Consider the following 21,527-nt stretch of genomic DNA (forward strand, 5'->3'; position numbering starts at 1 on the left):
GAAATGCTCCTAAGTGGAGGTAAGGGTCCGAATTCTTAGTTTTGGGTTTTAAAAGGTTATTTAAGGTTATTAAGTTGAGAAAATGTGGAAATAGTAGTTTATTTGGGATTTATTTAATTAAACTAGGGTTTTTGAACTAGGGTCCGAGTGAGCATCACAGGCATCGGGTTGGGATACCTATTGGTGCAGTTCGAGGATTCGGATAAGGGAGAAATTTATATATTAAATCAGGTTTTTATGTATTAAATGCGAATGGATTATGTTATATATATGTATATATGTTTTCATGTGGGTATAAATGCCAACCGTTTAAATAATGTTTTTCTGAACTTAGGGTTGTTTATTTAGCTACGTATATGTGAAAATGAACTGATGAAAGTGAAAAATATTTTCAGGATAATTATGTAAGAAATGAAGGTATATTTTCAGTATATAAACGTTAAATGTTGGTTGACTTATTTTACGGGAAATGTATGAACTTTACTACTAAAATGTGTGGCATGAATGGATAGTAATGGTGTGTAAACATATGTTATATGTATGAGATGTATACTATGTAAGTAATGCATTGTTAATGAAATGATATAAGGATCATGTTGCTTGTGTTTGATAATGCAATCATGTATGTAGTGACAGCTAAAAGGAGCTATAAACTAATTGGTGACAGCTAAAAGGAGCTGTGTTAGCAGATTCTAGCGCATATCTATCTAGACTAACTGATGTGTAGCTAAAAGGAGCTGTAGTACGATTGAATGAAATGAAATGGAATGAAATGGATATGTGAATGAAACAACTATGAAATATGAAATGTGAACGATGTAAAATGTTAAAGGTTACGTAAAGTGAAATGCCAAGAAATGCTAAAGTTATGAACATGAATAGTTATGGATGGTTGAATAACAACAGACAGAATAATGTATTATGGTATTATCAAGAATTTATGCTAGTAGAACACGTTACACTAGAGCGGGGCAAACTCTTCGCCTAAGAGCTTGGTGAGAAAGGCGGGTGCACTAGTAGTATCAGATGTGGCAGCAGGCTGCATAACGCACTATGGTAGAAGGAAACTACTTGTATAGGCGGGTAGATTTCCTTATTCTTGGGAGCCTTCGCTAGTAAACCTTTGTATGAACAGTATGAGTACGAGATTAATCTATCACTTGAGGGTTTACTTAGTAAGGTGAGTGCCCTAGTATGCTTCACCTTTTTGTAATTTTCTAATTGTTCCAAAGTCTTATAAGTTGAATTAATCAAATTGAATTCTTCTTATTCTATCTCAAAGTATCCATTCCTTTGGGTTGCCTAATGTATCAGGGCAGAGGGGTGCTACTTGTATGGGCGAGTAATCACCCCAATCCTTGGGAAACTATCGTTAATAAAATATGCTGCATGTGTGTGATTAAGGAGTGAGAATGATTTCATAATCATGGATTAACCTCATGATAGCCACATACTAGTATTAATCTATTATGTCTTACTGAGATGTGTCTCACCCGATATGAATTTCATCTTTTTCAAGACCTCCATGTGATCGAGTTTAGTGAGCTCGAGGCTGGCCTAACAGTTTAGAGAGAGAGAGTATAACTTTGGATATATTTTTGGGTTATATTATATTTATGATTTCTAAGTTGTATATTTGTAAATACTGGATGTAGGAGAATACTTTTTTTGGGATATATATAATGAGCTCGGGGCTGGCCTAACAGTTTAGAGAGAGAGAGTATAACTTTGGATATATTTTTGGGCTATATTATATTTATGATTTCTAAGTTGTATATTTGTGAATATTGGATGTAGGAGAATACTTTTTTTGGGATATATATATATATAGAACTCTGGTATGATATAAAGGATGTTAGTTTATTTTTTCGTTGTGTAATTGATGTTATAGTATCATATACAAGTAAATTGAACACGTGGCACCCAAGCCCCACTTGGCGGGTTCGGGGTGTCACAAGGTGGTATCAAAGCATTAGGTTTTAGGTTCTACAGAGAGGAAAGTGACTTGCTTCAACTAGAACTCACATTTCTTGAATTTGGCATACAACTTTCTTTCTCTCAACACCTGTAAAACTATTCTCAAATGATCCTCGTGCTCTTCGAGACTCTTTGAATACATCAGAATGTCATCAATAGAAATCACAACAAACTGGTCCAGGTACTAATGGAAGACCCTATTCATCAAGTCCATGAATGCAGTAGGATTATTCGTCAGTTTGAATGGCATAACCAGAAACTCATAATGGTCATATTCAATTCAGAACGTTTTCTTTGGAACGTCCTTTGCCTTAACCTTCACTTTATGGTACCCAGATCGTAAATCAATCTTGGAGAAAGTCTGTGTCCCCTGAAGTTGGTCAAACAAATCATCAATGTAGGGAAGTGGGTATTTATTCTTAATTGTCACTTTATTTATTTATCTATAGTCAATGCATATTCTCATCGACCCATCTTTCTTTTTCACAAACAATACTGGCACTCCCCAGGGTGACACGCTGGGCCTGATAAACCTTTTGTTTAACAATTCCTGTAGCTATTCTTTCAACTCTTTTAATTCTACCGGCGCCATTTTGTACGGCGCTTTAGAAATTGTTGATGTTCCTGGTGATAGGTTAATAACAAACTCTACCTCACGATCAGGAGACAGTCCTGGAAAATCCTCCAGAAACATATTAGGAAAATTCCTCACTATCGGGATATCTTTTAACTTTAGTTCCCCTTCTAATGCTTCTTTTACACAAGTTAGGTACCCCTGGCATCCCTCTATAAGCAACCTCCTTACCTAAATGGTTGATAATATCTGTGGTGGGATGTGCACACATGTCCCCACAAATCTGTTCTCCTATTTTCCTGGAGGTCTAAATACTACCTCTTTCTGATAACAGTTAATACTAGCATAGTTAGTACCTAACTAGTCCATCTTTAGAATTATCTCAAAACCATGCATGTCTAGGACTACCAAATTAGCTGGCACGAACCTCCCCTGAATACTGATTGGACAGTCTTTGAGTACCTTCCTACACAACACTACAATCTCGATCGGCGTAGCCACTGATAAACTGACATCCAGTGGCTCAGTTTCTATTCCACAGAACTTGACAACTCCCGGGCTATGAAGGAGTGAGTTACCCCTGAATCAAATAAAACAATAGCCTTATATGACAAAATAGTAATAATACATGTCACTATATCATTTGCCACCTCATTGTCTCCTGGTGTCAAAGCATATACCCACGTCGGGACTGTATTCCTCTGCTGACCACCTCGGGGTGCTTGGTTATCTCCTCGGTGTGGTCTAGGAGCAAGCATATTACCTAGTTATGCACGACAATCTCGAGCTATGTGTCCGGGTCTACTGCATCAATAATAGATCACCTCTCTAACCCGGCACTCTCCTAGATGTCTCTTGTGACACCTAGGATAGGGAGGGTGCAATGGTCTACCCTATATAGCTCAGTCTCTCATCCCCTGCCCCTAACCTCCTCTCCCACCATGCCTCCTCTAAGGCCCCTGACTGGTACCTGCTTGAAAAGCTGGAGGCGTGGGCCCCTTCCTCTTGCTCTGTGCCCCAACACCTCTCTGTAAGCTGGTCTCAATCACTGTGACTTTATCTACTAGTTCTGAAAAAATTCTAGACCTGGAAAGCCACAACCTGCTCATAAATGCCCTGCCTCAGGCTGCTCTCAAATTTCCTCGCCTTCTTTTCCTCGTCTGGCACCATGTATGGGGCAAAATAGGACAGTTTGATAAATATAGTAGCGTACTGTTGTACTGTTATGTGTCCCTAAATCAAATTCAAAAATTCTACCGCTTTAGCATGTCGGGTAGTAGTGGGAAAATGCCACTTGAAAAAGATTTCCCTAAAGCGGCTCCAGGTCATAGCTATAGGCATAGACCTCAGCTCCTTTAGCAATCTCGTTGATCTCCACCAGCTTTTAGCCTCTCCTGTCAACTTAAATGTCACAAACAAAACTTTCTACTCATTGGTACAAGGGAGAACTGCCAATGTCTCCTCAATCTCTTGGACCCAGTTCTCTACCACGAACGGGTCAACTCCTCCTAAGAATGCTGGGGGATTCATATGTGTAAACTTTTCGATCGTGCAGCCCCGTTCCCCTGAAATCCTAGCCCTTTCTACCATCACTTGTTAGGTGACATTACATAGCACTGCATCAGAATCTCCGCCACCCAAATTAGAAGGGCCTGCTTCATCACCACCACTAGCATTCGTATTGCTGTTCCGAGGGTCCATCTTGAAAATGGCACAAAACAGTCTTAGAATCCTATCATCAAAACATGTCTAATGCATTTATCTATCTAATAACCATAACATATCCTCCACACCGAATTAACTCATCCTTATTCCCAATTTAAGATTCAGCCTTACCACTCAAAAACAAGAACCAACCATAGTTTACCATGGCTTTCCTGAAATCGTCACCCCAGGAAAATCACAAAAACCACCACGAAATTTCCTGCCTCCAGGCTATAAGATAGCACCCTAAATTCCAATCTTATCCTCCAACAATGACTGACTCAAATCCCAGTCTACCCATCTCCTATTCTCATCAAAATCCATTCCTATACTCTAGTATTGTATTCTGCTGAAGTCTGCAGAACCTAACAACCTAGGCTTTGATACCAAACCGTGACGATCCAATTTTTCTATCATTTTTTTAGACAATAATAAACAATAATCAATCACCTGTCAAATATCTCTGACACCATATATCAACATGACCCAACCTGAAGTGGGGTACCGGGTAATCTATCCATCAATACATACTATCCATGTAGTGGAATACATAAAGTGTCTGAGTTCCATATACAATACTAGAGTGCTACAACCTCCACACATATACATATACATCCTCAAAAATTCATAAAATACTCTAGGGGTTATACAGAACATATCCCCAACTCAAAATCACTTACCCTGAATACTAGGGTACTAGATCTCCTCTACCTCGGAGCTCGCTCTGCTTGCCTGACCTGATTTCCTAAAATGCTTAAATTCTGGGTGAGACACCTCTCAGTAAGATAGAATAAATTATTGACAATGTGTGGTAACATAAGTTTTGGAATACCATAACCCCGCCATTTAAATAATTATATCAATTGAGAAAAACATTCAGATATGTACTCATAATCATATATATATATATAAACATAGTTTCATAAGCTTTCATTTCTCATATTCAGGTTCTAGCTCATAAGTATCCACCAGTATAAAACACGCGTTTGTAACTCATAGTTGTTCATTTTTCATTTCATTTCTCATAATTATATTCTAGTTCATGAGTATCCACCAGTATATAACACTACGCGTCTGTAACTCATGGTTGTTCATTTTTAATTTTACTTTTCATAAACGTGTTCTAACTCATGAGCATCCACCAGTAATAACACGACGCATCTGCAGCTCATAGCTATTTATCATATCTGTAACATAATTATCGCATCTATAATGAGGAACCATCTTAAGGACATTCATCTCACATCATCATGTATTCACCGCACATAACCGGGTTGTGCGGCCCAAAGGCGGAACCTAACCATGGCTAGCCTACCAGGTTAGATCAAAATTGTACACATTTGTAGTACGATTGGCCTACCGCAGCCTGGTCCAAACTCCAGGGGCGGTTCACACACTCCACAAGCCCAATCGACTACCACTACCACGCTCTATCTAAGACATGTAGTTGCACTAACACATATGATAGCAACGGTATCGTGCTCTTTATATACCTATGGTCCATCAGGGTTCTCATTTCCACATTTTTGTACGCATATTTCATCATGTCTATATATCTCATCATATCTGTATAATTCTCATCATTTCTGTATACTTCTCATCATATATGTATACATTTCATTTCATCACATCTGTATAACACTTATTTGTGTATATTTCATATCATCGTATCTGTATCAAACGTGTCTGCATATATCAAATATCGTCATTTCCATATATAACATATATGTATATCACATTTCATCATTTCTGTGTAAAACATATCTATATGTCTCATTACATCATTTCTGTAAAACATATATGCATATGACACATATCATCATTTTTATGTAAAATATATCTCTATTTCTTTTATCTTCATATCTGTATAAAACTTATTAGTGTCACGCCCCAAACCCGGTAATGGGACCCAAGGGTGAATTAGGAACCTAACCTATCCATGTATCATAAAAATCACCAATGATACAATAATAAATGAGGGTCCGATCCCGTGAGGTTCCCAAACACCCTATACACATTCACATACATAACAAATAGGCAGTGAAAATTGTTCTTTCTATACATACATCGTACCATACCAGAGTCTATACAAAATGAGTCTAGGCTTCATAATACAAAACACAAGCCCAGTTGCCAACCAAAATCCCAAAATGACAACCCAACACAATCCTAGTACTTACACAAGCACTTCCCGAAGTACACTGACCACTACGCTCCCAACACAAGGACGCTAGTTCCGGTTACTCGAAGGACCTGAAAAACATGTACATACAATAGGGGTCAGACATCTCTCAGTAAGGAAGAATCAGGTTATATTGGTGTGTGGCATATGAGTGTTATCATGACATAAAACATACACAGTTAAAAACAGTTCCAGTAATTTCAAAAAACAAGCAATACAATCTAGTGCCGTCACACCCTTCGGTATAAACCGGCCGATCTAGTGGTATTGCGCACTCTTTGGCAAAAGCCGGATTTCAAACCTGAAACAATTCGGAACCCCGTTCCTATTTTATTTCAGCAAAACACAACTCATGCATGTTCATACAACAAATCAATCCACACTCATTCGATAATCCCAACAAACATGGTTTTCAAAATACAGTTTAAAACAATTCAAGACATGGCCATCTCCAGAGATGCAACCCAATGCCTCCTTTTCCCCAAAACTGTAACATGAAAAAAAAATAGTTTTACCCGTTAGATTCCCCTAAATGAGTAGCCAAAACACACACAGGACCGTGAACCACAGTTCTATCGAGTCCGATTTTGAAAATAACCGACATAAATAGAATCCTCTTACCTTTCCCCAAATGACCAATACCGAACTCTACGGTCCCTAAACAGCGAGCCGAGTTCTCAAAACCTATAAACCACAGTACACAATATACTCACAATTCCATTCTCTACAAAACTACCAAAATGGAATTGAAATCGAGCCTTACCTCGATTTAGAGCCCAAAACCCAAAAATGCTCGGAATTAAGATCCATTCCACAAATCTTGAAAAGAATCCTTCTATAATCCTCGCGGTAATGTCGGATCAATGATTCCAACAACGTACGGCAAAGAAGTCTAGAGAGAGAGAGTGGTATTTGAGTTTCTAGAGAGAGAGAGAGAGAAAATTTTAGATTTCTTAGCTGAGAAGTAATGGAAAATGATATTTATAGCCCTTGGACTCGGCCGACCTCGTCGACGAGAGGACGTCTTCATCGACGATTCACTGAAGACAGTTCGTCGACGAGACGGTGGCTTCGTTGATGAGATGGTGGCTTCGTCGATGAGCCTGAGATTTTCGGATTCTCGAAACCTCTCAGCTTCTCCTCGTCGACGAGCCCCTGCAATTCGTCGTCAAGCAGTAAAAGGCCTTCGACGACGAACTATAGTTTCGTCGACGAAGCTTGCTCAATTACTATTTTACCCTTCTCTTTATTAATTTATTCCATATATCACGGTTCAGGTTCTTACAACCTCCCCTCCTTACAAAAATTTTTTCCTCAAAATTTGCAATCTCTCATTCATGAACTCATTTATATAACCAAACACACACTCGACTCTAGAAAGAACCGGCAACCACTATAACGCAACCCCGTCACAATATATACATACCCTCACTTATGGTGGAGGAATACTGTGGTTATATACATAAACCGTCTCAGGAGTTCCCAATAACACACACTCCCTAAGACTAACCACCTATTCCAATACATAGTAGGGTAATACACACATACTCCGAACAACTGTGGATACTTTCGGCATATTTCTGCTTCCAATTCCCAAGAAGCTTCCTCAACTTCGTGATTCTGCCACAATACCTTTACTAACGGTATGTCCTTAGTACGCAGCTTCTAAACTTTATGGTCCAGAATCTGAATGGTTACCTCTTCGTACGCTAAAGTATCCCCAATTTACAAGTCCTCATAACCAATAATATGCGATGGATCCAACACGTACCTCCTCAACATGGATACGTGAAATACATCACGGATCCTCGAGAGTGTTAAGGGTAGCGCAATCCTGTAGGCTATCGGACCCACTCACTCAAGTACCTCGAATGGTCCGATAAACCTCGGGCTTAGCTTGCCCTTCTTCCCGAATCTCATCACCCTTTTCATCGGAGCGATGCACAGAAATACCTTACTCCCCCCACCCACCTCGAATTCTAACTCATGGCGGTAAACATGCGCGTAACTCTTCTATCGACTCTGAGCTGCTTTAATCCTATCCCGGATCAAACCCACCTTCTCAAACGCCTTCTGTACAAGTTTAGGTCCTAACACCTAACGTTCACCAACCTCATTCCAACACAGAGGATATCGACTCCTCCGACCATTCAAAGCCTCGAACGGTGTCATCTCGATACTAGCCTATTGTTATAAGCAAATTCTACTAGTGACATAAACTGTATCCAGCTACCACCGAAGTCTAACACATAAGCCCATAACATATCCTCCAAGATCTGTATTGTTCTCTCTGACTGTCCATCGGTCTGGGGGTGGAACGTTGTACTGAAAGTAAGCTTTGTCCCCAGTGCTTCCTACAAGCTCGTCCAAAATCGAGAGGTAAACCTCGGGTATCGATCTGACACAATGGACACCGGTACCCCATGCATTCTAACTATCTCATGCACATACAAGTCTGCTAGCCTACTCAAAGGGTAGCTAACCTTCATCGGTATGAAATGAGCAAATTTTGTCAATCTGTCCACGATCACCCAAATGGCATTCTGCCGTGAAATGCTGGCGGCAAACCGATCACAAAGTCCATGGAAATATGCTCCCATTTCCATTCCGGAATAGTTAAGGGCTGTAACGGTCCTACCGGCCTCTAATGTTCAGCTTTCACCTGCTGACATGTTAGACATTGCTCCACGAACTTAGAAGTCTCCCTTTTCATACCACTTCACCAGAAGGTCTCGCGCAAATCCCGATACATCTTCTTACTACCCGGATGTACCGTATAGAAAGAACGATGCGCTTCCTCCAGAATCATCTTTCTAATCTCGTTGTCGTTTGGAACACAGCCTGGTTCCAAACCTCAACACACCTCCCTCAGAGATGTTAAATTCCACAGCTAACCCCTATTGCACTTTCTCCACAATCTCAACTAACTCCGCATCACTAGCATGCACGGCTTTAATACGCTTAAACAAAGTCGCCTGGATCACCAAGCTAGCAATGAAACCCTAATGATCACCGGCCACCAACTCTATACCAAGACTTTCCAGATCCCGTCTGATGTGATGCTGAGCTACAACTGCAGAAACATCCGCATGTTCTGACTTCTGACTCAACGCAGCGGCTACCACATTAGCTTTCCCTGGGTGAAAACTGATGGTGTAATCATAGTCCTTGATCAACTCAAGCCACTGTCTCTACCTCATATTCAACTCCTTCCGTAGCGATTCCCTCATGCAAACCAATTACCCTTGACATCCATCCAAGAGTAACCTCCTCGCCTATAGGGCCAATAGAACCTATGGCGTCGAACGCACACACGATCCTACAAACTCATACTCCTGCTCCCCAAGAGGTCTGAACACCACCACCTTTCTACGATAGTCGATCACAGCATTCCTGAAGAATAGCCAATCCATCCCTAGTATGACATCAAACCCCAACATATCGTATACCACGAGATTCACGGGTAGCAATTTTCCTCAAATTACCACTAGGCTGTCTTCTAACATCCTCCTACGGAATGATACACTCCCCAATGGTGTAGCTACAGAAAATTTTTCATTCATGACTTGGGTCTCCACCCCACACAGTTTTACAAAATTAGAAGATATAAAGGAGTGGGTCGCACCCGAATCAAATAAAACCACAGCTCTATTTAAAAGTAACACCATAGTACCTGCCACCACATTCCTCACATGCTCAGCATCCGCTAGAGTAAGCGAGTATACCCTTGCCGGAGCTGTGTTTGCTTGATAAGTACCTCGGGATACCTAATTACTTCCCCAATTTTGACTCGAAATAGGCATACCCCTCTTTGGCGCATGACAATCCCGAGCCATGTGACCTAACTACCCACAGTTGTAGTAGTTACCCCCAAACGGCTGGCATTCAACGTTATGTCATTTATGGCACCTGATACAATGATTACGCAACTGATCCACTTGAGAACCCTAACACTTGGTATTTTGGCGATGACCCGAGCCCCTATTCCTCTTCTTCCATGATCCCTGGTGAGATCCAGATTGAGAACCAGAAGGTACTGGCCTTTTCTTTGCTTCCTGATCCATCTCATCCTCCCAGATGCCGATCTCGATCACAGCGGCCTTGTCCACCAAAACCAAAAATTCACAGATCTAAAGCATTCCCACTAACCTACGGATGTCTTTCCTTAAACCCTTCTCAAACCTCTGAGTCTTCTCGTACTCGTTTGAAATCAAGCACGGCGCGAACCGGGATAGCTCTATATACCGAGCAGCATACCCCTGTACCGTCATATTTCCCTAAGTCGGAACAGAAAACTCATCTGCTTTAGCATCACGTGTGGAAGCTGGAAAGCATCTTTCAAAGAACACCTCCTTGAAATAGCTCCATGTCATCTCCATAGGACAGGCTCTTTACTTCTCCAGCAGACTCACCGTAGTCCACCATCGCCCTACCTCCCCAAACAGCTGGAAGGTAGCATAGAGGACTCTCTGCCTATCTGTGCAGTGTATGACCTCCAAGATCCTCTCAGTCTTCTCAACCCAGTCCTCTACTATCATCGGATCATGTCCTCTTGAGAACGTCGGAGGGTGCATGCGTGTGAACCTCTCGATGGTGCACCCCGCAGCCGTAGGAGAACGTTCGCATCTCCTAACACTCCACCCGATCTCCCGCATGACCTGCCTTGTCAACCCTTGAGGCACAGAAGGAGACTCATCGCTCGCCATCTCCTCGGAGCCACTTCCCAGGTTGTTATCCTTGGGCTCCATTCTGAAAAATGATAGGAACCTATTAGTACTCCTACACCACGTATAGTTAACATAATCATTTACAACTAATCACGTTAACTAGCACCTCAGGGGTCCAAGTTTATTTTAGCACACCGACACAGAAGTCATCAATGGTTTACCGCGATTTTACAGGAATCGTCATTCCAGGAAAAACACAGGACACCACCAACGAGTCCCTATCTAGCAACACAACAACCTTCAACCTACTATACCCATTTCCCACATCCTATACTTTGGTATGTACACATAGCTACGCTTAACCAAGTCTATAAGACCTAACAACCTGGTTAGCTCTGATACCAAGTTATCACGCCCCAAACCCGATAATGGGACCCAGGGGTGAATTAGTAACCTAACCTATCCTTGTATCATACAAATCACCAATGATACAATAATAAATGAGGGTCCGACCTCGTGGAGTTCCTAGGCACCCTATACACATTCACATACATGACAAACAGGTAACGAAAGTTGTTCTTTCTATACATACATCGTACCATACCAGAGTCTATACAAAATGAGTCTAGGCTTCATAATACAAAACACAAGCTCGGTTGCCAACTAAAATCCCAAAATGACAACCCAATACAGTCTTAGTACTTACACAAGTACTTCCCAAAGTACACCGATCACTACGCTCCCAACACAAGGACACTAGTTCCGGTTACTCGAAGGACCTGAAAAACATGTACATACGATAGGGGTCAGACATCTCTCATTAAGGAAGAATCAGGTTATATCGGTGTGTGGCATATGAGTGTTATCATGACATAAAACATACACAATTAAAAATAGTTCCAGTATTTTCACAAAATAAGCAATACAATCTGGTGTCGTCACACCCTTTGGTATAAATCGCCTGATCTAGTGGTATTGCACACTCTTCGACAAAAGCCGGATTTCAAACCTGGAACAATTCGGAGCTTCGTTCGTATTTTATTTCAGCAAAACAAAACTCATGCATGTTCATACAACAAATCAATCCACACTCATTTGGTAATCCCAACAAACATGGTTTTCAAAATACAGTTTAAAACAAGTCAAAGCATGGCCATCTCCATAACACAATATATATCACAATATATTCACGGTTTTCCAACAAAACCAGAGATGCAACCTAGTGCCCCCTTTTCCCCAAAACTGTAACATGAAAAATTCATAGTTTTACACATTAGATTCCCCCAAATGAGTAGCCAAAATACACAGAGGATCGTGAACCACAATTTTACCGAATCCGATTTCAAAAATAACCGACATAAACAGAGTCCCCTTACCTTTCCCCAAACAACTAATCCTGAACTCTACGGTCCCTAAAAAGCAAACCGAGTTCCCAAAACCTATAAACCACAGTAAACAATATACTCACAATTCCATTCTCTACAAAACTACCAAAACGGAATTGAAAACCAAGCCTTACCTCGATTTTGTGCCTAAAACCCGAAAACGCTCGGAACGAAGATCCATTCCACAAATCTTGAAGAGAATCCTTCCCTGATCCTCATGGTAACGTCGGATCGACGATTCCAACAACGTACGACGAAGAAATCTAGAGAGAGAGAGTGGTATTCGAGTTTCTAGAGAGAGAGAGAGAGAGAATTTTAGATTTCTTAGCTGAGAAGTAATGGAAAATGATATTTATAGCCCTTGGACTCGGCCGACCTCGTCAACGAGAGGACATATTCATTGACGAGTCACTGAAGACAGTTCGTCGACGAGACGTTTGCTTCGTTGACAAGCCTGAGATTTTCGAATTCCCAAAACCTCTCGACTTCTCCTCATTGACGAGCCCCTGCATTTCGTCGTCAAGCAGCAAAAAGCCTTCATCAACAAACTCTAGCTTCGTCAACGAAGCCTACTCAATTACTATTTTACCCTTCTCTTTATTAATTTATTCCATATATCAAGGTTCGGGTTTAGTATATCTCGTATTATCATATCTGTATAAAAACATATATGTATATCTCATAACTTCATTATTGTATAAAATCATATATGTGTTTCTCATAACATCATTTCTCAATGCAAATCATATACTTCAATATCAATCACATTCCCTGTATAAAACTGTTATTTCATATTCCTCATGCCACACAATTTTAGATTGATAATCATAATATAATAATCACAGGGAAAATATCCATATCATAGTTTTCCAAAACCATATATAGTATTCTCAATTTCACATACTTTAAGTCAACCAATTGATTTCCCAAAAATTTCTATTATAATTTAATCCCCTTACTTGCTTACTAAGAGGGTGCCAGCTAAGCCACGCCACACAGTGTTTGGAGCTCAAAACCCTCAAATCAATTTTTTCCCAGTTCAATTAACTCAACCCCAAAATTATAATCATTTAAACATCCCTAGACCCCTACACTCCATTTAATCAGTTAAATTATAAGCAGTTAACACATTTTTCACCCTTACCTCAATTTTTGAGTGGTGCTCAGGAACCCCAAAACACGAATTCGCTCCGATTAACTTGCAAAGGGTCGCTCCTAAGACCCCGTGGTGGTGTATGATCGTCGAATCATGCTGAAATCGGAGAGAAATCGAAGAGATAAGGGATAGGGTTCCACAAGTTTTAGAGAGAGAGAGAGAGAGAGAGGTTTATATTTTGATTACATTAAAACAAGGTTGCAGGATCTATTTTATTAAGCACTGTCAAGCGAAACCGTCAACGGTTTCCCAAACTGTCGATGGTTTGGATTTTTAACCTCTCTATTTTTTACCTTTTTACCATTACTGGGCCACGGTTACACAAAACCGTCGATGGTTTTTCTAGCTTGACAGTTTGGTCTACACCAAACCATCTTCCATCTTTTCTTTGTTTTTTTTATTATTTAAATTTTCCAGGTCTCTGCATAGAGACCTGAAAAAGGAAAAATAATGAAAGTGGTAAAGAAAAGAAGGGAAGTGGGTTTGGCACAGGACAAACTGTCGACGATTTTCTGAGTTCAGGGAAAACCATCAACGATTTTAAGTAACTGAGGAGCAATTAAGGTGAAACGGTAAAAATAGTTTGGTTAAAAAGTCAAACCGTCAACGGTCGTTTTCGTCTGGTAGCCACTAATATATATATGACTTAGTTCATTTGTGTTTAAAATTTTTTTTCCTCATACTCTCTCTCTCTTCGATTTTTCGTCCGATTTAAGCTTGAATCAAAGGAGAAACGTCATTTCGGGATCCTGATGACGTTTCTCTGCAGTTTAATCAAAGAAAATTAGCTATTTTGGGGTCCTAGGCACCACTCCAAAACTAGGGTAAGGAAGATGTTTTAAAAGTTTAATCAGTTATTAGGAATGTGTAGGCCTAGGAATGTCAAATAGTTATTATTTCGAGATTGAGCTGATTAAACTAAGGTATATGAATACATGTTTTTTTTTGTTGTGCTTCGAACGCCACAGGCTTTGATTTAGGATCCTTACGGGCATATTCTCAATAAACAGGTAAAGGGAATAAATTATGTTAGACATTTTGAAAATTAACTAATTAATTTAAAACATGAGAATATGAAAATATTGTATATAATTTCCTGATGTATCAAGCATTTGAAAAATACTGATTTGGATTACCATATATTTTTCTGGGCAATTATATTACTATGGAATATTACTTGAAATTTGTGTGGCATGAGAAATGGTTTTGTTACCGTATATTAAACATGTTAGAATCTTTTATTATGAAATGTGATTTATACTAGTTTATGGGAAATACTGAAATTACAGACACAATATTTTAATACTGAGAAACGTTATTTATACATGCATAATATTTTTGATATTGAAATATGTGATGACGGTATTATACCAGGAAATGAAATAACAGAAATGACAGTTTTTATACTAAGACTATTATGGAATTGTGGAAATGAGAATCCTGATGAACCAATGTACATGAGAGCACGATACCATTGCTAAGAAATGAGTCAGTGCAACCACACTGCTCGAGAAGAGTGTTGGTATTGAAAGCTAATTAGGCCTGCAGAGAGATGTTGACCGTCCCTAGGTTCAAACCAGACTGCAGTGGGCAAATCGTACTACAGACGAGATTTGTTTTGACTTAACCTGGTAGGCCAACCATGACTAAATTCCGCCTTCAGGCCGCTCAACCCGATCATGTATAGTGATTACATGATATTGATACATGAATGTCCACTCAAAAATCAAGACTCAAAACTCCATGCTTTCAAACAATCAAGACTCAATACTCCATGCTTTCAAACAATGCAAGGATACTGCAAAAAGCAATCAAGAAAATTTTAAAAAATTAAGACTTTCATTCATTCTTACACATATCTTTTACACGAGATATTGATTAGGTCAATTACTAACCACTTAATTTGTCAAAATTGCTACAATGACGGCCTACATATTCCATACATTATAATTTTCCAATTTCGTGTCCAAAAGAGTGAAATCTTCGTGTAGAAGGATCTTTATCACTTAAAATTCTTTTGAGCGGTTCTCCAACCTCACTCAAAACACAAATGGGTGAGATGTGGGTATCAGTTCAACTTGTGTAGAAGATGAAATTTGAAGAAAACACATGCCCTATTCTTTCTACTTGTTTTGAAAATATGAATTTTAAAGTTTGAATTCAAATTTAAATGAATTTATACAAAATTTAATATAATTTTGTATTATGGGCATCTGATTCTCAGAAACAAAAACCAAAATAACCTAAAACTTACAGCCATAATTGCACACCATGTTCTAAAGCAAGCTCCGAGCTTTAATTTTTAGTGGGAAAATAGGATGAGAAATCCGGAAATGGAAAGGGGCGTATGCTCAGCTCAAACCAATAGATTTCGCGTAGCTTCACAATAATCCAAGATTTCTTCTTTTAGATTGTATTTGATATTACAAAAATCAAGGAAATCTGCCCAAGGTTTTTTTTTTTTTTTTTTTCTGCTGAAATTTCAGAGTTAAAAATAACTAGTGAAGGAGAGGAAAACCATAAAAATAAAATAAAATAAAATTACAAGCCTTTAAATTTTTAAAAAAAAATTAAAAAAAATCTGACAAGTACACCAAATACCTACGATGGGGATTTTCTGGGACTACAAAAAAAAACATTCAGAAAGAATGTCTCGGCAACTGATGAAGAATTCACCAGACTTGGGACTCAATTCTCATGCAATGCCTTCATCAAATATAATCTGCTGAAACTCTGTCCGGCAACTCTGCAATAGTACACCATACCAACATCAAACAAATTTCAAAGCCAAACGTTACATATAGGCCCACTAAAGAATCAACCAAAACAAGATCTCACAAACAGCAGAATCTGGGGACTGCTAAACTTCTTCAGTATCAACTGCAAGTTTCATTCCTCTTTTTATTTTTTTTATTTTTTTCTCAAGTGGTTGCACAAAGCAAAGGTAGGTATGCATGAATACAAAAAATATTTGTTGCATTCAAAGTTCGAACACCAAAAACATCAAAGTAAAACAATACAAAAACTAACAAATTCCCTTGCGCATTCCAAGGCAAAATTTTGATGTATTTTTGAAGAGAAATAGAATATTCAAGAATTTCACATTTTATTTATTTCATTCTTGAAATAAATAATTTATAAAATCACAAAGTAAGAATGCATAATCAATTGTAGTTATATCAGCATAAGGAACTAGATCAAATAATATATCTTTTTGGGAATATAAAATATGAAACTGAAAATTCCTCTCTTCATATTGTTTGGGGTGGGGGGGAGGGGGGGTGTGGGTGAGTGGGGTGTTGGTCTAATTGAGCCAAATGAGAGAACATCCATAAGGCATTTTTTTCCTGATATTTGTGCTATGCATGTTTCGTGCAGCCCTCATGCTCAAGCCATCCCTATCTCTACTTGGAATCAAGTCTTCAGTCTATTCCCCAGCTAGTTATTGATTTTTTTTTTTTTTTTGTTGACAATAAAAGTTACGTAAGATAGAGAAAGAGAAGTTACAACGAAAGATGGCGTTATTGAATTATTTTCATCCTAGTAATCACAAGAAACATTGTTTTCCCACATCATCCAAGCTTGCAAACAACCTTAGCTGAAAGATATGGCATGCTCAGGAAGAAATGACCATGCATCGTGCGAGAATGAAAAAATCCCATGTCTATGTTGATGTTAAAAGGGGGGCCTAAACATTTCAAGACATCTTTATCTCTATTTGAACACTTGAACCAAATTTTTGATCAATGTCCCAGAAAATTACTGAATTCAAGTATGCTCAAAAAACATTGCTTTCCCACATCTTATTGGGCAGCTGTTAATTATCCCTCTCAATTCATCGAAGAAATAGAATTTCAAACAGCCCCAAACCAAACTTAGTAACAAACCTCGCCAACTCATATATGACATATTCAGGAAGTGACGAGCCAGCATCAAGTTGATTGATGCAGAAACAGAAAATGAATGGGTTCCATTAATGTGTCTGTGCAGGCATTTCTCAGTATTTTATATTTCTTCTAGCTGCACCACCACCACTAATGCAATAACAAAACCAAGCCTTAGGTCCCACTAGTGAGATCAGCTTTATGAATCTTTTTCCCCCAATTTATATGATCATGGACTATTTATTTTGACAAATTCAAGGCTATTACATCCTTGCTCACTATCTCATTCCAAATTATTTTATGTTTACCCCTTATACGGCCCTCATAGCAACTGACTCACTCTTCCTCACTAACGCACTATGTGGCCTACGTTGCAAGCACTTAAATCATTTAAGTCGTCTCTCCCTTATCTTATCTTCTATAGGAGTTATACCTAACCGCGAATATGTTCATTTTTTAATTTATCTTTCAGTGTTATACCACTCATTCATCTAAGCGTTCTCATCTTGACAACTTATTGTATTTCTTTGTCGCCCAACATTCTGATCCATATAGCATAGCTAGTCTTATAATTGTCCTATAAAATTTTCCTTCTAATTTTAAGAATATTTTACGAACACAAAACACACTTGAAGCACTTCACCATTTTACCCAACCTGGTTTCACTCTATGCATTACATCCTCTTCAATTTCTCTTTCAGCTAGCATAATAGATCCAAAGTATTGAAATCTACAAGTGCTATTTATTACTTCATTATCAAGTTTAACGTTGACTCCAATATTCCTCCTCTTATTACTAAAATTACATTTAATATATTCTGTCTTATTTCTACTTATCCTAAAGCCTTTAAATTTCAAAGCTTCTCTCTAGAATTCTAACTTAGCCTATACTATGCCCCTAGTTTCATTAATCAATATAATATCATCTGCAAACAACATATACCATGAAATCTCATTTTGGATACTTTTAGTCAGTTGATTCATCACTAAAGCAAAAAGATAAGAGCTCAAAGCAGATCCTTCATGTACATCTATAGTGATTGGAAATTCTCTAGTCTCTCCATCTATAGTCCTTATACTAGTCATTATTCCATCATACATATCCTTAATGTCATCAGTATACCAACTACATACACCATTTTTTTCTAAAACCCACCATAAAACTTCCCCAGGTACCCTATCATATGCTTTCTTCCCCAGGTACCCTATCTCCTTTATTTTTGTATATAGGTATTAAAGTGTTTTGACATTTTTTGAGTTTTTATAAGTGTTAAATAAATTAGGTAACCATATAATTCCGTTATCACCTAAGCATTTCCAAACTTCAATTGAGATGTTATTCGATCCTATAGCTTTTTCATTTATCATCTTTTTTAGTGCAAATTTAGCTTTGTTAACTCTAATTTTGCGAATAAATCTCATATTTTTAGTATTTTCCTCATTTGTCAATTTTAAGTTCAAGTATTCTATTTGGTTTTCATTAAACAACTTACTAAAGTAATTTCGTCATCTTTCTTTTATGTCTTGTTACTTAACCAAGACAATATCATACTCACTTTTCATACATTTTACATTACCCAAGTCCTTACTCTTTTTTTCTCTAGCTCTAGCAAGTTTAAATACATCTTTTCCCCCCTTTTTTGTATCTAATCTATCATAAAAATTATTAAATGATCCATGTTTGACTTCACTAACGGCCTTTTTTCCATCTTTTCTCGTCTCTTTATACTTTTCAAAGTTATCCATGTTCTTACATTTTTGCACTGTTTATAACACACTTTTTTTGTCCTTACGACTCTTTGAACATTTTTATCCCACCACCAACTTTCTTTACTACTTGAGAAGTTTTCCCTTAATTCACCTAAAATCTCTTTTGCTATCTTTTTAATAGAACTAGCTATCCTACTCCAAGAAGCATTTGTATCTATCCCATCATTTATAGTCAAATCATCATCTTTGATCATTTTATCTTTAAATTTTATTATATTTTCTCCATTTAGGTTCCACCTAATTCTCTTACAAAAGTTTATTTTATTCTCTCTTCCATTTTTTAATACATATATCTAACACTAAAACTCTATGTTATGTGCTTAAACTTTCACTTTGAATAACTTTACAATCCTTGCATAATAAATGATCTACCCTCCTAGTTAAAAAAAAATCTATTTGACTTTTATTTTGTCCAATTTTGAAGGTTATTAAGAATTCTTCTCTCTTCTTAAAGCAAGTATTCATTGTAATAAAATCATATGACATTGTGATGTCTAAGATCATCTCCCCATACTCATTTTTGTCCTCATATGCATATCCTCCATGTATCATCTCATAACCTTTATTATCCTTTCCAACGTGTCCATTCAGATCTCCTCCTATGAATATTTTCTCAGCCCCTGATATGCCATCCATATCTTCCCAAAATTGTCTCTTTAAGATTTTCTGCTAAGCTTACTTGAGGAGCACAAGCACTAATTATATTTATTATCTCTTGGACTAAGACCATCACGATTTTTATAATTCTATCCCCAATTATATTTACATCCAAAATGCTATCTTTTATGTTTTTGTTTACAATAATTCCTACCCTATTCTTATGTTTTTCTTTTCTAGTGTGCCAAAGTTTAAATCCTAATTTATCAATTTCTCTAACTTTCTCCCCCCACCCACTTAGTTTCTTGAAGACAGATTATATTAATTTTTATTCTAATCATTGTGCCCACAATTTCCATGCTTTTATCCATCCTTATATTCCAAGTTGCTAATCTAATCCTAGGCTTCTGAATTAACTTCTTTACTTGTCCACGTCTAGAATGACACAGGAACCCTCGCATATTTGACACCGTACCCAGGCATTGACATGGCTCGTCACTTTTGGAGTGACAACCTAGCCCACCTTCGTCCACTTTTCACTACACTCAAGTGGTACAAGTGCAATGTGTCGTTCGTAAGGAATGCCCTAACAAATATTCGTTAAGGATTCATGTCATAGTGATCTGATAAATTTTACGTTGGCTGTCAACTACCAAACGCAACCCTCCTTTACCCAAGCTCGAGACCAGCTGTGTGAAAAGATTAGGACATTAAGTGCATCACAAGCGGATTTTTTTTTCTACCTACACTGCCATTTAAATATTTAACCATTTTTTCTAACAAAAACCTATTGACTTCAAAAATGTCATCTAAAGTACTAAAAATGGCTTTTCCTAAATGCCACCTAAAATATCAGAGTTGTCATATATCGTCATCAGGCTTCCTTGCAGATTGAAGACTAAAGTTCATGCAATAAGGTAAATATTAGAAATGCCTTCAATATTTTCACATACCCATTAATTTGGTTACAGTAGTTGGCTATTTGATTCGTGATGAGAAAGCTATCCAATCGTGATGGTTCAGGGAGTGGCTTAAAAATTGGGTTTGAAGGATCCTCTTCAGGCAAAGGATCATCTCCTGCAGCTTTACGTGCCATGTTCTCCGCCCTGTAAAACAGACGTCAATCAAAATAAAAGAAACAAAAAAAATGAATAAACGATAACCAAAGAGTTGAAGAAAAATCGTGTTGACCTCTAACACAAAACCTGTCCCTGCTAGCTAATACTTACCAGCGAAACATAATATTTTTTTAGTTACATACATTTTTTAACAAAACAAAATCCACCTTGACATCCCATTAACAATGATATCCATCATGTTTCTCTTAGTAAGGTCTGACAAAATTTGGCCTTTACATTGAGCCTAAGTGAACTTTCAAAAAAGAAATTGGAGCCTTAAACAAAACAAAAGAACGTGATCGAGAGAAAACATAATCATATTCTAAATCAAACTCATCTAAAGATGTTTTAGGACCAACAAAAGAAGCAAATGCAGAAGTCCATACTATCATATGACACATGTACAGGCATGTGAGCAATTGCACACAACCAGATCCCCTACTCTTTAATATATAAGAAACACCTTTTCTCTCATTTTGCACATGATAAATTAATTCATACCAAATATTTTTT

The 21,527-nt window shown here is 38.0% G+C and overlaps 1 protein-coding gene across 1 annotated transcript in view; it reads right to left on the reverse strand.

Annotated features, from left to right (window-relative positions):
* Positions 1 to 16,021: 16,021 nt before the first annotated feature.
* Positions 16,022 to 21,527, reverse strand: part of LOC131152411 (eukaryotic translation initiation factor 3 subunit H) — a 32,875-nt gene continuing 27,369 nt past the window's right edge. Inside the window, exons 11-12 of the mRNA XM_058104276.1 lie at positions 20,850 to 21,002; positions 16,022 to 16,391 (exon numbers count right to left, since the gene is read on the reverse strand). Coding sequence (XP_057960259.1) covers positions 16,334 to 16,391; positions 20,850 to 21,002 — 211 coding nt within the window. The 3' untranslated portion in view covers positions 16,022 to 16,333. The remainder of the gene's footprint in view (positions 16,392 to 20,849; positions 21,003 to 21,527) is intronic.

This window comes from Malania oleifera, chromosome 3 (assembly GCF_029873635.1).
Source record: "Malania oleifera isolate guangnan ecotype guangnan chromosome 3, ASM2987363v1, whole genome shotgun sequence".
Taxonomy (NCBI): Eukaryota; Viridiplantae; Streptophyta; class Magnoliopsida; order Santalales; family Ximeniaceae; genus Malania; species Malania oleifera.